This window comes from Phaethon aethereus, assembly GCF_964289735.1.
Source record: "Phaethon aethereus genome assembly, chromosome: 4".
Taxonomy (NCBI): domain Eukaryota; kingdom Metazoa; phylum Chordata; class Aves; order Phaethontiformes; family Phaethontidae; genus Phaethon; species Phaethon aethereus.
Window position 1 is genome coordinate 36,214,693 of NC_138578.1, and position 16,763 is coordinate 36,231,455.

The 16,763-nt window shown below is 35.8% G+C and overlaps 1 protein-coding gene across 3 annotated transcripts in view; it reads left to right on the forward strand.

Annotated features, from left to right (window-relative positions):
- Positions 1-2,031: 2,031 nt before the first annotated feature.
- ARFIP1 (ARF interacting protein 1) overlaps positions 2,032-16,763 on the forward strand; it is a gene marked incomplete at both ends in the record, with an annotated part of 39,005 nt that continues 24,273 nt past the window's right edge. Inside the window, 3 exons of one of the 3 annotated variants that reach the window (XM_081999056.1) lie at positions 2,032-2,139; positions 6,861-6,962; positions 16,236-16,350. In XM_081999056.1, the coding sequence (XP_081855182.1) occupies positions 2,032-2,139; positions 6,861-6,962; positions 16,236-16,350 (325 nt within the window). The remainder of the gene's footprint in view (positions 2,140-6,860; positions 6,963-16,235; positions 16,351-16,763) is intronic. The other 2 variants (XM_081999057.1, XM_081999058.1) reach the window with 2 other exon arrangements.

Sequence of the window (16,763 nt, forward strand, 5' to 3'; positions counted from 1 at the left end):
TGTAGAATTCATACAGTTATGAAAGATTAGCAAAGTCTTATAAAGAATGACCCTTTCTCTGACACCTAGAGAGAAGACACGCAAGAGAAAATCAGGACCTACTGAGATATGAAGATCTATATGCATTTCTGTAATGGAACATTAAGTATGATTAATACGTGTATGTAGATGCCGAACTTCCCACATTTTCACATGAATATCTTAACTTCTGAGTCTTCATAAACATGTAGAAAGTTTTCATCCTTACACCCAATATTTGATGTTTATATCCCTTTTTTTGCTATAGAAGCAGTCATCAGGGAATTCTGTAAACTAGAATGTACAGTTAAACTTTTTACAAAAGCCACCTTTAATCTACAGTTTTCCCCTTCTCATGTCTTCAAGTTGGTCATTGTGATCCTGCCGAGCTGTGTTGAAAGTGTTGATACTGCTTGCAGAAAAAGAATACTATAAAAAAATTGGGGGGGGGGGAGTTGTAATACAAACAGTGAATTAATTTGGATTTTAAAAAATGAATAATTATTTGTCTTTATGCAGTGTCATCTACATGGGTTTTGCGAGATGGTTCATGCCTCTAGATTAGGTTATTAAGAGAAAATATTTTTGCTGCTTATAGCATTTAATAGTCTTACACAGCATTATCACGGTATAGAAGTTTGCATGTGAGGTGCAAACATAGCTCCAAGATCACTAATGTGGTAAAACTGAGGTACGGATTGTCTTGACCAAGACTGCACTACAAGATGGATTTAGCTTCTTGTCTAACCAGCAGAGTCTAACTTATCTAGTCCATAATCGAAATTTTTTATCTACTCAGAAATGACCTGTTAAGCATGGAGGTTATTTTCAACCACAAGCAGAGTTTGGACAGGACTGTGTAGGAAAACAGCACCTCTGCTGTATGGTCTTTCATACTGCTGTAAGGTCTCTCATATTCAGAAGAATTATAGAAAATTAAGAAAGATGTATAAAGCAGTTATGCTTAATTACTTTGAAAGGAACTTTGTATTGGTCGGAGAAAAATCCAACTTCATCAGTGATAGCCCTGAATGAATTGTTTTTCTGGAGAAAATCTTTTACTTTAAGTGTTTGGTTTTCCAAAGTAAAGTAATAGGTTATCCAGTGTAATATGATCTAGATAATCTAGATGGTTCAGTTTCTTAGCCTTTATGTCCTTATTTTATTTCCCTTGTCATGTGAGCTGCTTACCTTAATTATTTGCTTTAAAAAAATATATGCCTTATAGCTTGGGAAATTGAAATGCAATATAAATAGCGATCTCTTCATAATTTTTCTTAATCATGTATGTGGCTGAACACGTATAAAATGGTGCAAGACTTAATGAACTGAAGTCATGTGTACGTATGCTCAATACTGACAGACTCTTTAATTTTTAATGAATGGTTGTCTACTCTTAAACAGCTGGGTGAATTGCAGTGTCACCTGTAGTTATCAGGTATTTGAAATAAAATTTAGATACCCAACATAGCTTAAATAAGAAAAGTATGTAACTTCTTTCATGATCGCGCTACTCAGAGTTGATTTCTTGTGTGTGTGCTCAGTGTTACTGACTTTCTGTGCCTCCATAAGTGAGATTTTTTGAGAATCAAATGAAAGGGATTCTGGTTTTAGTTAGGCATAACAGACTGAACAGTTTAGTAGGTTCCAGTGTCTTAGCATCAGCATAAACTTGCAATGTTTGGATAAGTCTCATGTCTTAACAAAATTGTGATCTTTGCAATGGTAGGATGCAGTCAGTGTATTGTTGCAGGTGACAGGAAATATCAGCTGAAGAACCTTGTTTGACTTCCTGGGTTTTATGTTGTGAGCTTAGCCGTCTGTGTGGGGAAGGTTGCTTTGGCAATGGGAGCTTATGCTAAGCTATTTTCCTAGTATTGGTTAGATTTTGGAGAGCTAAAGACCTGGTCATCATCAAAAGAGGGAGGTTTCTCTTTGCTGTAGCAGAACTTGTAAAAGAAACGTTTTCTGAAATTCTGCTTTGGTTTCTGTAAGGTCCTTTGACATGAATTAATGCATGCCAAACCTATTTTATTTTCAGGTATGTCAGAACACAGCAGTGAATCCACAACACTTGATGAATCTCATCCAGCTGCAGAAGAGGTCCAGTCTGACTCTGAGGTGATTGGGTGATAGTTATATTAGAGTAAAAATCAACCAATCCCAGCAACAGTTTCAGACTGCCAAAAATTCTTATATACAGAGCACAGTGAAGTTAGTATGGGGATATGAGTTCATGCACATTATCTTGAATGGGTGGGTTTGGTTTTGAGACACTGTTAAGAACAATCCAATTAATTCATAACACAGGAATACTTCAACTAGTAGTCTTTTGCTGTGCTGTGGTATTTGTTTTGTAAGCTGAATAGACTTAGGCAGGGTAGAGTCTGAAATGTGCAAGTGCTGCAGAAAGAAAGGGTTGGTACTTAAAAGGCAGCAGTCTTTGTGTAACATCATTGTAACCAGACATTCTATCTGCTGCGGGAGTGGTGAATTTTTTTTTCCTGGGAGCAGATACAGCTTGCACCTTCATTGTGAAGTCTGTATCTTTTTGAAGTAATGAATAAATTCCTAAGGTTGTCATAATACTTAGCTAATCAGATGTGTTTATGAGGCTGTTTCAGAAAGGTGAAGAGTAAATGTTTCCCTGGCTGCTCTAGAGTGAGAATGAAAAAAGATGATGCTGACTTTATGACTGTTAGAGTTTCGGTACCAGTGGATTGTTTTTAAACTTTTTTATAAGAACTTAATAATGATTCCATAGATACTTAGTACATCTCTAAATCCGATATTTCCAAACAGAGATGTGCTAAGAAAAAAATTACTGAAGGATTAATATATTTTTCTAAATATCCAGCTCAAACTTCATGATTTTCCATAGTGCATATTTCATTCATGCCTCATACATCAATGTGCTTTTAGGAACTTTGTTTACTTTAGTGTTCCTACATATGATAAATTTTCTTCTGAGGATGCAGTTTCTTTATATACTTACTATAGTTTAAATCAGCTGTGGGCTGCACTTGCCAAAGGGACACTTCATTCGGCAATCATATTCACTGTTTTAACAGAAATATGGTTGTGATTTGGTGGTTCAGTTTTCTCTCAGCTCAGTAAGCTTACCGAGATTGTATGAGGTTGCAGAAACATGCATCCAGAGATGAAGAGGAATGGCCACTGGTTTTGGCAGCAGTCTACAGTTAAAGTATTTTGAGATACTGCACTGCTGAAGTAAGCTGGTGCTGTGTCTGGGAGCAGTCCTTCATTCTTAGTACTGTTTTACTGTGTTATTACACCCTCTGTTTTGAAGGTATAGGTGTTGGAGCTGTGCAATGAACTGTTTTGGAGAACCAATTTGAGTGGAAAAATTACCCATCCCCTTTTTGGGCATAGGTCACCTTCTTTTAAACTGCGATGTTTCCACAATCTTGTTTGCTGTACAAATACATTGTTCTGGCCCAGGGAAGAGGTGTGGGAATGGGAAAAGTTGATGGGGGGAAGAATTAGGGTTAAGGGTGGGGCGGGAGGGGGGAGGGCAAGGACTTGTTCTTGGTAGCAGTGCTAGCTCAGGCTGTTGACTAAAATGCAGGTGGTGATTTCTTGTTAGGGCTGAGCCAAATTAGCAGTTTATCCCACTTCCCTTTTTCAGATGCTCACATATCTTTGGTGCTTGTCTGACCTCATTGCAAACTGATTCAACTCACTGAAACTGTGGAAAATTAATCCAGAGAAACAGCCTATTGTCAGGCAAGTGAGTTGAGTGTTTACTGTGTAGTCAGGGGAGTGGCAGATGTGTTGTGGTTGGGAGATTGGACATGAGTGACTTATTGTAGGGACTGGAGAAGGGGAGTAGTGAAACATCCATCCACCTTTCAGCAATGGAAAATGGTGTTCTACTTCAGACATAGCATGAAACTGAAGTTAGCAAGTAATTTTTTGCTTTCTCTGAAGTTGTTGCATAGGTTTGCCTCAAGTAGCAACACCTAAAAAACCTGTAAATTGCTTCTGGGCCTTTTTAGATTTCATAAGTTGTCCAGAGAAGCTGATGACTTTCTGTTTTTTTAATATATGTATTTATTAAAGACATGTATGCATATGCGTGAGTGTGTATAACTGAATAAATGCATAGACATATATCAATGTACAATATTAGCAAAATACTTTGAGATTCTTGCTGAAAAGCATCCAAGCCAGGTGTTTGTTTTGCCTTTAATTAAATTTGGAGATACAATTTTATTTGTGATCCCTGCCAAACAAAGTGTATCCCCTGATGGTACAGGACTTCCCCTTGACATTGTGTTTTCTGACAATTTGCAGAAAGAAGAACAAAAATAGTGATGTTAGCCTATGCTAATGTTTCAGTATTGTGCAGGTAGCTGTGACAGGCCAAGCATATCAAAAAATACCTCACTTTACCGTGTCAAGTAGAAGCATAGTTCCTGGCAGTCCTGGAGTTTGAGCAGATGTGAGATTTAGAGCAAGCTTAAGAAGCTTGAGTTATTGGACAGATTTCCTAAATTAAAGTCTAATATGGCAGGTAACTAGAACATTTGGTCTAATGGTGTTGTATAGCAACAACCTGTGAAGAGCAGGGAGTTGGACCCAATGATCCTTTTGGGTCCCTTCCAACTCAAGATACTGTATATGCTATGAAATGAAACAAATTACTGTTTTAAAAGTACTTATTAACTAAACATAGACCTTTTGGTGTGCTTCAATATTTTCATTTACTTAAGGGCTATGAGTTTTGAGTTTGTTCTTTTGTATGAAGAATGACCCCAAAACCAAAGCTGTTCTGTGTTCTAGTTGTGGGTGAAGATTGGATTATATGGAGAATGTGAATACATGGCGTGCGAGCTATTCTTTCCCAGTGCTGAAAGAAGGTACTTACCCCATCAGTCCATCTCATTTAGGATCCAGTAAGTTAGTGTGTTATGAAGTCACTTTTTCTTGAATTTATAGCACACTGACTTTTTCTTAAATGATTTGAAATCTGTTCTCTAGAATTTTTTCAAAAGCTGTGCCTAAATATTTAACATCTCATTTTAGCGAAGTGTTTTCGTAAAGCACTATTCTTTTTTGAAAGAATAGCTTACAAGTTTTGGTAAGTTTGTAGATGAAGTCTTGATCCTCAAAAGGGGAAAATGTATCGCCTCAGATGGTATTTTATGGGTATGCATCCACGGATTGTGGTTCATATGTATGGTTCTTGGAGTGGTTTGGCATTGGCCTTTTTCTTTCACTTCTTTGTGTGAGTAAAGACAGCATTTACTCAGAATTTGGTGGACTTCAGCCTCCTTGCCTTTTTTGTGTGATTGTGATGGTGTTTTATGCTCCTAATTGAAGAAGCTTATTACACTTTCAGAAATGTAAATCAGATTTGGTAGATACCAAACAATGGATTTGAGTAGTGAGCTCTGCTTCAGAAGACCATCAGAGGTGAAGTCTCAGTAATTTACAGTCTTTGAAAGAAGTTATGGTCACATAGCTTTGAAAGCAATCTGGAGTTAGAGGAGCAGAGGAGTGTGTTTAGTTGAGCCCACCGACAGTGGCTAGTTAGAAAAAAAGCTTGGGAGGCCTCAAATCTTACTTTAGTAAGCTTGATTTCCTCAGTAAATGAAGTAGTAATAGGTAAAAGTGGGGGAAATATTAGGAATGGGGTATAACAGAAGATGCTGCCAATTAAGAATGATGTAGGCGATCCTGAGTAAGTACCAGTAAAACCTCTGTGTTATACGGATATCCTGCATAAGCCTCACACGTGGTTTGAGAAGCTGCTGGTACTTCAGCCTGAGCTTCTTCCTGACTCTGACTGAAAAGGGCTGGTTCAGTTTGATTTAGGAGCTTTAAGGGAAGAAAGCAGCTATTCTCAAGTGCCTGTTGGTGGTGTACCATGTCTGGCACAAGTACATGGGCTGGTTTGAAGGCTTCAGACAAGTTTTATGTAAGTAATTGAACAAACACAGCTTCGGTTGTGTGTTAATTTTTCTACTGTTTAAGCTTTAGTTGACTAACGAAGCTGTCTTGCGGAGTTAGGGGTAGCTTTTTGAGAGGGCTGAAATTTTCAGTTTCTCTTAGTTTTGGAGAGTGTTAAGGTGCTATTCCCTCTTGAGGTGTTTGTAAATGGTGTGCGTTTCTTCTGGGAACATCTCTGAGGTTATACCTTAGGTTGTTCTTGAAAGCATTGGTTTCACAGCTGCTGCCACTGTTCATAACGCACTGCCTTTTGAAACTACCTTTGATTCTTGAATTGCATTGGTGCTTTTCAGTTCTTGTTTCTGCATTTCACTTTAGATTTACTGCTGTTGACTGAATGAGACTTGCATACCAACAGTTTTGTCAGAAGGTGGCACTATGTTATGATACAATAAGCAAGTTAGAGTTTGGAATTGTTACTTTTCTTTTTGTAACACATTATTAAACTCATTGCACTTATCTCATTTTTCTTGTTTATCATTAGCTAGTACAATTCTTTTTTTTTTTTTTTTAGCCAAGCTCACCTTTTTTATGGTATCGGATACATAAACTACTCTAAGGGTCATGTGTGCATACAAAATATTTGTCTGGCCCCACATAAGGGCCAGTTAATGAGTTAAATCTTAGTGTTTCTTTTCTCTTAGATCTTGAAGCTTTAAATTACTTCTGACTGAGCTGTGCTAGCATATTAATGTGATTTGGGTATGTAATTAAGTGAATGTATACAGACCTAGTATATCTGAATATTACCAATAGGAGTTTGAAATAAAATCAACTGTTATGAAACCTATACATCAAATATTTTTACATAGATCACTCATTGGAAATTTAAGACAAATGCTAACCTGTTTCTTTTTATACTATAGGAAGGTGCAATGGCTCAAGAGTCTCCCAAAAATTCAGCAGCAGAAATTCCTGTGACTAGCAATGGACAGCTGGAAGATTCTCATGAGCACAGCTTTAACAGGGTGAGAACTTTCTTTGCTGTCTAACAAGGTACCATTATTAGAAATGATAAAGTTACAATGCAATGCATAGCAGACTTCACTTGACATAGTTTTCTAGAGCTTTAATGGAAAAACTCCTTTGAAGCTCATAAATTATTGTTGAAGTTGACATAACATAATGTGATTGCACATTGCAATAACCTTTTTTGTATAAAAGGCATGTTAGTAGTGGCAAATATTTCTGAACATGAAATAGTGTAAAGAATTAGGTGCTCTGTAATGCACTATCAAGTGTATATACTTCTACATTATTATCTCTGATTCTTGAGGATACTGATTTTTAATCCAACAGTTTTATTTATAAAACGGGACAACAAGCATTTTTAAAATGTGAGACTTAACAGGTCCTGTGAATTCAGGCTACCAAATCCTACATTTTTTTACTAAGAAGTATCAGATTGTTTGAAGCAAGCTACTTCTAAGAGGTATTAAGTTTGGAGGAAACATGCCTAAAGGTAAAGATAGTCATGTTCTGATCTGAAGTTGTGAACAGGAGAGAAGTAACTTTTCTTGTGATGAAACTGAAAAATTACTGCTGTATTGCTGTATGCTATATAGACGAAATGTATCAGAATCCAGAATATGTTGAAGAAAAATCATACTGCCGTAATCATCTGTACGCAATGTTGAGTTCTTTCCCTGAAGCTGGGGTTGTTTTACTACCAGTTGTTCTTGTGTTTGGCTGTCCAGCAGGGGGCGCTACGGTACAGTTTATGGAATGTGGGGTTGTATTTCTCTGTTTTGCTTTTCAGTTGGAAATGTGAAGACTAGTTAATTATCCACGCTTATTTGATATCTGTTGAGACTTAGATTTTAAGGAAATCTCTAACCTTTAACAGTCCCATGCTGACTTGCAATGCGGGACTAATTCTAAAAGAAATACTGAGCAGAACATCAAGATTTTATTCTGTCCTACTAAAACGCTGCTTAGAGGGGAGAACATTCATAAGTTTAAAAACAAATTACATATACATCCTGAATATTGGTAAAATACCTATCTGGCTAATTTTGTCTTCTAGTTTCAGCTTTAAAAGAAAAAACTCCTTCAAAGCTGGTAAATTATAGTTAAAGTTGACTAAAAAAACTGTAAAAAACTGAAGCAGATACAAAACAGCTCTTGCAATGTACAGTATGAAAGATATATTAGTAGTGGCAGATTTTTTTTCTGAATGTTAAGTAGTGTAAAGTATTGGGTGCTCTGTAATGCACAATCAAGTGTATACATTTCTAATTATTGACTCTAACCCTTGAGGATACAGATTTTTTAATCCATCAATTTTATTCATAAACCAGGAAAACTAGAATTTAAGTATATATTAAAAGTATAGTCTTAAACATGTATTTATTATATTATCATTATAAATAAAATGTTACTTAAAAATGTAAAAATATGTACTAATGTTTGAAAAAACATTAAAAATAAAAGACATCCTGAAAACAACATCTGAGACCATTTGACTGGTTGCAGGGTAGCTGTATAGTGAGCAGGGCTGTAAAAAAAAAAAGTATAAAGCTTCATGAGATGGAAATGCATCCATATTAGAGCTTTTATTAAAAAAGTACTGCACTTTTTACTGGGCATTTTTTCTACTTCAGCTGAATGGGCCATGATTTTTTTTTTATGAATAGCACTGCAATGAGGGAAAGCTTATGTTTCTTAAGATTTGTCATTCAAGTAACATCTACCCATAACATAATGTAAAAATTAGGGTGATGTTTAATTAAATAAAGTTAAAACTAAATTTTGATAAAGATGTACCTATGTTTACGGGGGACAGCGAAAATACACCTTAAATTTGTAATGAATTTGGGTTCACCTGGAAGTAGAGAAAGAGATTTTTAAGCCTGATGATCTTGACGCTGCTGTGACTTAACTGCAAAGTTATTTTTCCTTACGTAAGAATTGCTGCTTCAGTGTAGTGCATCCATTTATTAGTTACAATAAATGGAACTTGCACTGTTGTTGACTAGGTCAGAGCTCTTGTTCAGTCAAAATGTAATCACCATTTTCTATGGAAAGTTGCAATGTTGAGGTAGTTTTTGTATATGGCCACATATAAAAGATGAAGTAGATTTTTGCTGGCATGCTGATTATTTTGCTGGTTTGGAGTTAACTACGTTTTGAAACTTCCATGAAAATGGGTTAAACATTTGGTTGAGTTGCAGAAAACATACTGTGCAAGCGTAGTTGCATTTTTTGCTGTAATTATTTTCACAATGCTTATTCGGAGATCAATGAAGATGAAGTACATTTCAAATATTTTTTGAACTGTCTTAAACAAGTTAACACCTGCATGTGTGACCTAAACTCAGAGCATGTGATAACTGGGGCTTCTTATAAACAAAACAAAGAAAACAGACTTCTTGGAATTAGCATCTAGGTCTGTTTACTAATCTGTTAGTCTCAAATTCTAATATTTAGCTTCTATTCATCTTGCTTTGTGTTTGTTATTCCTAATGCTTAATGCTATGCTTTGTCTTTTTTTCTGTGCCAGGTAGTTTTTTGTTTTAACCAAAAGCAATATGCATGGCACCAAGAAATCTCTGTGCCATGTTTTCAGGGGTCTCTTTTCCTATCAAAGTATGGAAATGACAAGCCAAGTACTGATTTTTAGGAGGTCACTTAAGAAGGGAGCAAGAAACCATTGCCACCTTAAGTCATACTGTTACCACAGTGCTTGGTTAGAGTATGTGACCACAGTAGAGTTTAGAGCACTCAAACTCCAATATACCCATATCAATTACACCTTCTTTGGAAGCTAGGGAATGAGGTTATTTTAGTTTCTTGTATTCTTATTATTATGATCAGGGAGCCATTCTTTTAGATGTACAATTCTGATGTAAACAATAAAACATAATTTTTCCTGTATTTCTTATTTGGTCTTCTACAGCTATTTTGTGACAAACCCTTGAGCAGCTCTGATTGTATGTTTTTGACAGACTGAGTAAAGAGGTAGTTGTACAACCTTTTCTTCAGGGTTCTTTAATGATAAAACTAAACTTTCCTCTAGACTCACGTTCTCTTTAGCATTTCCATCAGACCTCATCTATAAGCTGCCCAGGCATGAGAATGCACATTTCCACCAAATGCTGTATTTGTATGTACACAAGCATGAGAAGTATTTAATTTTGCAAGGCAATGCAGTGCAAATGTATTTACCTGGAAATGGCAAGTAGGGTTATTCCTTCTTTGAAGAAAAATACTACTTGTACCGAACATCAGACGGATTGCCATAATGTCATTTCAGAAGAAAGTATATTAGTTCCAGTCTTGTGGGAATGTGATATAGTACCACTTGATGTGTCTTCTTGGTTCTTGTTTAAGAAAAAGAATCAAAAGCATATTTATAAGGTAACTTAAGTGTCTGCCTAACTGTAAAGTCTCATTCAGAAATATGCTGCTACATTCTAATTCTGTCTTGTTTGTAATAAGAAGAGATGCCTGTGGAATTCTGACAAGTTTTGTCCTGCCCATATGGTGGATGGAAACTTTTTTAAACTAAAAAAAGCTGTAGGTTCAGTTGTCATTGGGTGAAATGTCTGATGCCCTTTCATTATGAAGAAGCTTGACCCAGTGCTTTTCAGCTTGCCAAACTCTGTTGGAACTCACTCAAGCTTTAAAAACTTGGTGTGTAGAACTGTTTGCCAGTATTTGGACATTTGTTAGTCTGTCTTAACAAGAGAGGACTTCAGCATTACCTAATCAAACATGTTTTTCTTACTACTTTGTACAAGAAAACTCAACACAAAAAAAAGTCTTGCTGGTTTCTGTTCTTCACTTGTTTATTTCAATTATCGCTGACTTCTAGAACACAGTTTTCCTCCTATGCTATTATAATTATACGATTAGAATAGTGGTGTCTTAATGTCACAGAGGGGATTGGGAGCTGAGGACTGTAGGAAGGAGTGAGGAAGTGTATTATTCCTAATTCAATAACATGCTGTAAAGTGTGAAAGCTGCAGAGGAATAAATTAAACTAATAAAAAAACCTGTTTGGTCTGCCTGTAAAGGTATGCAGGCAGCTGTAAGCTATTTGTTATGTTTAAACTACTGTACAAAATCTATATGAAGTTCTTATCAGTCTGAGTCTCTGAAATTGTTATTCCAATTGTTTCCTTTCATTGTCAGTATAGACTCTCTTCTCCTGGCTCTTTTTGTACTCTTTTGGGGACAAAACCATTATTAAACGTATATATAATACCAGTAATAAACTTAAGGCTGCAAAAGATGAATTAACTTTGTTGTGAGTCTTCAATTTATCTTACTGGAATTGCAAAATAAACTCTGGGATCTGATGACTTTGACTGCATCTGTTCAGTATCTTGTTCTGTAATTTTATTGACAGACGGCACAGATAAGGTCAATTCTTTTTTGTCTTTTGCCTTCTGAAAAGAAGTCAGCCTTGTCATTCATGTTCTACGTGAAACATCTGAGTTAATCTCTTAAGCTTTGCTATGTTGACTGGCATAGTTAGATTTTACTGTGGGCAATTATATTTTAATTAATGTAGACTGATTTAAAATATATTTCTGTGTGTCAGTTCTAGAAAACTGTTTTTAGGAGACAAAACAAAAAAGACCAGTCTTTGTTGCCAAGTGGTCTGCTTCATAGTCTTAAAAAGCAGTAGTATGAATGTTAATCATGAGTAGAAGGGAAACTAATTTAAAACTGGTTTGTAGTATGATATTAAGTAAGTCAAAAGGGATGTAGTAGAAGAAAGGGTCTTCTGAGTGAAGAGCAATATATTGGAGAATAGAAGAAATGTGTCAGTTTTCTGTTTGCCACTTCAGCATACATTAAGCCTTCAGCTCTCATCCCATTTATTTTTATGCTTGAATTTATATTGATGTGAGGATCTAGTGGCTTAATTCATGGAAAATAGGCGCTGAGTGACATAATAGGGCAAAAAGAAGAACAAAATGCTGAATACGTACAAGGAGCTTCATTTGTACATTAATTAGGGTAAGAAGTTAAAGTTCAGAGCCAGTTATCTTACTGGATAGACATTATGCCGATCTACGTAATATTTTGTTTCATGGTACTTGTAGTCTTTAAAACTTTAAACTGTGAACTTTACAATAAGATGTGTTGCAAATTTTTCCTGCAGGTAACTTGAGTAGTTTTATTTATTCTTTAAATGATGGATGAAATTTTAAACAAGCATATGATTGTTCCTAGTTCAGTGTCATTTCTACTGCGTGTCTACGACTAAGCGCTAGTCTAGAACGTGTCTACAACTAAGCTAGTGTCTACTGAGGTTCTACTACTGAGCTAGTATCTAAGGTTCCACTACTAAGGTTCTACTACTGAGGCAGCGTTTCTGCTAAGCTAGATTCTAGTAAGCTTCTGCTAAGCTAGTTTCTACTAAGCAGATTCTAGCAACCTTCTGCTAAGCTAGCTTCTGCTATGCTAGCTTCGGCTGGTGGAGAAACAATACTGTTCTGGTATCTTTCCCCTCTGCATTTTAGATTATTATGGAGAGCATGGATGGGAAGTATCTTTTTGGAAATAGTTTTGTAATTCAGCCAACATTCTTTCATGAACGTACATTCAGAGCGTCTTTTTTTGCTACGTCTACTGTCTCAACAGGATTCATATGTCAAAAATTCATATTGATTCCTCTAGATGATCTGTATAATAAACTTATGAATATCCCTCTTAGTTGCGTAAAGAAGGCTAACCTTACTAAAATGTTTAGTTATATGGTGGCTTGAATGAATTAAAATGAGATTGTAACAAAGAGTTAGTGTTTTAAATGCCCTATACAATATACGTTTGCACTGTCGTGACAAGACCAAATTAAGATAGTGTAACTGTTTTGTGTACCTGTATATATACCTCATGCTTTTGCTGCTTTGAGCCTTTAGCATGCTAAGTGTCTGAGAACGGCATAGGTAATCCAGGCTGTTGACTTCTTGGGAATCTTCTGAGTTGTAGGGTTTTTATATCTCTAGATCTGGGTCTCAGTGAAGTTGTAATATTAAAATACTTCTGCTAGATGATAATGGCGTAAATATGCCATGGTTTTCAGCCTCATACAATTGAATATTATGAATGAAGCATCTTTTCTCTTTTTCTTTTGTGCTGGTGATCACGTAACAGATTTGTGGTTCTGAAATGTATCAAGAAATTTTGATGAATTCTAAAGACTTTGTTTCCCTTTCACGAAGAAGGATGGAAATTGCTTATGAGTTTGAAAGCAGATCTTCTGATAATCAACATCTTCCTCTTAGAGCAATACATAGTAAAAATATAATCTCTGGGGAATCTGTCCTCGCTTCCCTGTTGTAACAGCAAACCTACATTTGGTGGGAACAAAAAAGAAAGCTATTTACATTGCCTTCTTACCACTGTAAAATCTCCTTAAGTACTGTCACACCTCCTCTTAAATGTGGAGTTTTGTGCATGTCTTTTCTTACTGTAAGGCTGTTTCTAAATTATCCTTCTTTGTAAGTTATTGAAGGGATAATTGCTTTGTCAGAATGATTACAGATTTTTGGTTAGCTTTTTTATCTACACTTCTGGGGAAAAAACCAAAACACAATCAGTTGCAAGAATGACATGTTAAAAATTGTTTATGTGTAGAAATGTGTCTCTACTGAACAGTAACTTGCATGTTTCTAAAACAGCAAAATGGTAATGTATTGATGATCACTGACTTTTTGGTGACAATTGTGGTCATGTATAAATCAACAAATGGTAAATCTTTTAAATTCATATGTAAGGATATCTATCTTCAGCAGGGTATATGTCAACTGGTTAGTAGAGGTGTTTAAAAACAGGTTTGAATGCAGTTCTTTGCCTTTTTAGGCAAAAATGCCTGATCTTAGCCTTTTTTCAATGAAAAAAATATAGATCTCTTCAAACAAACGTGTGTTTGTGTACATATACGTATATATATATTTATGTAAAAAAACCCTGGTGTGTATATATGCACAATTGTAGTTCTTAATAAATTTCATGATCCAAATATCAGGTTTTTATTTGAGAAGGATTTGTTGTAATATTCTGACTTATTTAACTCTGTAGTTTGTTCAGCCTATGTTTAGCTTCAAATTAGAATTAAGTTGAATGTACAGAAGTAGTACAATTGCTTAAGTTTATACCTAAATTTTTGTCTTTACAAAGCAGATGTTCTGCATTTTAACCTTAAATACAGATGATTGTTTAGATTCCTATTGCAAACATGCTTAAGCAGGTTAGCTGTCTACATTTCTTTGGCTTCAGATTTAGATGTTTCTGAAAACTATATGTGCCAAGGTGCCTTCAGGGGAAAAAAACCTGATGCCATGTCCTTTTTGTTAAATCAGTGCATCTTCTCCTCTGCAACCTGGTTATCCTTTTTTAAGTCTCTCTGCTTTTTCAGCTCCTAGTGACTTGCTACATTTTGAGTTAAATGGACTCTGTCTAATAGCTAAGCTAAGTTGAAGCAAAGGCTTTCCAGCATACCACCAACTGCGAGTACTTAAATGGAAGCACCAGTGTTAAGTCAGTTGTGAAGACTGAAAACAGTATGTATCCAATGTTGTGATATGCTTAATTTGTGAGATCAGGTTCTGCATGTGACTACTATTTGTTGTTCATGCTATTTATTTTTCCCCTTTTTTGGTATAGTGTTTCAGATACATATATATATAGCATAATCTATTATTAAATAGCCAGTTCAGAGTGAAAGTATGGCTATAGGAATTGATTACTCTGATTGCAATAACATCCTGGGTTTTCGATGTCAACACGATTTCTACTCTGCTGGAATTTATATGTTTTTAGCTCTTCCTTTTTCCCCTCCTCCCAGGAGTTTGACTTAAGCTAAAGACAACTAACTAAATCTGTGGGGATGTTATCCAAAGCCACTTCTTGACAGTCTGAGCCTCTAGGCAGTATCATTCTTATGTACTAGCTTCCTTCTGGTTTGTGGATTGAATGCCTACAGTAATATGTCAAACATGGATCGCATTTTAAAGGTTGTGTTTTCCTTGTAATTAGAAGCATTGTATATATTATAAATAGTTACTACACATGTCCAGGCACTGGCATCTTAAAGCTGTGTTTTTAGGCATCTTAAAGCCAGTTTTTCTCTGCAAATTTCACTATTGCTTCTCTATACTTTTTCATCTTTTTTGCCTCTATATGGAAGCAGAAGGGTTGCAACAGAGTACTTGACTCCAGAAACTGCCAGCTTTCCGATTTCTTGATGCTTAATTTTTTGAAGTGTATTTTACCTTTTTACTTTTACTAGCAGAGTAGCTTTTCACTCACTTTTTGCTTTTAAGAATTAATGATTTTAAATAGCTTTGAATACCTGAACTTTTTTAAACGTGTGAAGTATATTCCATAACACCAGAGGCTTAAACTTCAGTCAGATGGCTGGAAATATAGTCCAGGAAACCTTTGGGAGCTGTTTGTAGAGGTGGGTAAGATAGCAAAAATGGGCAGTAGGATGGTATGTGAATTATAGTGTATGAATTCATAGTTCAGTAATAGGCCTGCACTGGGTTTCTGTGAAGACTTCAGTTGCCTGAAAGTTAATCTACTTACTTAATCTAGCTCTCAAAAGTTAAACGAGGTGATCTCAGACTTGCAAAAGCAAACAGAAGTAAACGGCAACTTTGTGCTGTGAGCACTTGTGATGTAGAGGAAGTGCTCAGAAGGAAGCTGTTGAAGTAGTACCTTTCTGGATGCTCCTCCCATGTCAAATATTAAAGAGATTTCATGTGCTATTTGTAGAAATCAAGGATGCTGTGAATTTTAAAGCTATTTCTTGCTTAGAGTGAACTTTTTTTTTCATCTTTAACCTTATGAGAGTTGCTTCCACACTTTTGGTTTGTAATGTTTGCTCTTAGTCTCAGATGGTTCTGTACCCCTGTCAGTTTTTAACCGGAAACATTATTAAACTAATATAGTTGTTTGGACCAGCTTCAGACCACATAACGTGATGTTGCAGGCCACGTTTTTGGTAGCTGCTGCTGTAAGGGATGGCATTCTAGTTGTTCATCAACATTAAAACAATTTCTAGAATAAATACACAGGCTGTACTTGTAGTGTTTCTTATTCATCTTTGGTTTAGTTGTGTATCACAGTAGAATGCTGTGACACCAGCCAAGACATTCCAGGCTAAAGGCAGAATTGTCTGTCTGAGAGCTGTTGAAATAATAATATAATACTTTTGAGTCACTTCTTAAAAAAAAAAAAAAAATAAAATGGCTTTCCATTTTTATTCGAATATTTCCAAGGACTTGAAATGTTCCCTACCAGTTGGACTTGGACTTTCTGAAACCAAAATAACATCTCATGGCTTTGACAGCACCAAAGAGGGAGTCATTGAGGCAGGACCATTTCCAGGTAAAGGTAACTGCTTTTTTTGTCTTTATTTCTCAATTTATAATCTTTAGGCGTTATTTTCATATGGTCAGGAATACAATGTTCTGTAGCTGCTTTGAGCATTTTGGTGTAAGTGTACACATTGAGGTATGCATTAGTGACAACCTGTTTATCTTCTCTGGTGGCTGGGTTGTTAAAATAGACAATATACGGTACACTTCTGTGGCATCTATCAAGGGACTAGTGGAAACTGCTTAGTGTTAAATTTGTCTACATTTACAGGAAGGGGAAGTCCTTGAGCATGTTAAAATGGTGTCAGACTGAGGAATTTTACTATTACATTGCATTGAAATTTTCTTTAAATGTTGCAGGTATTGTTCTGATTTGAAACATAACTGGAGAGTTATTTATTTCTTGATACACGGTTCACTTACCTGGAG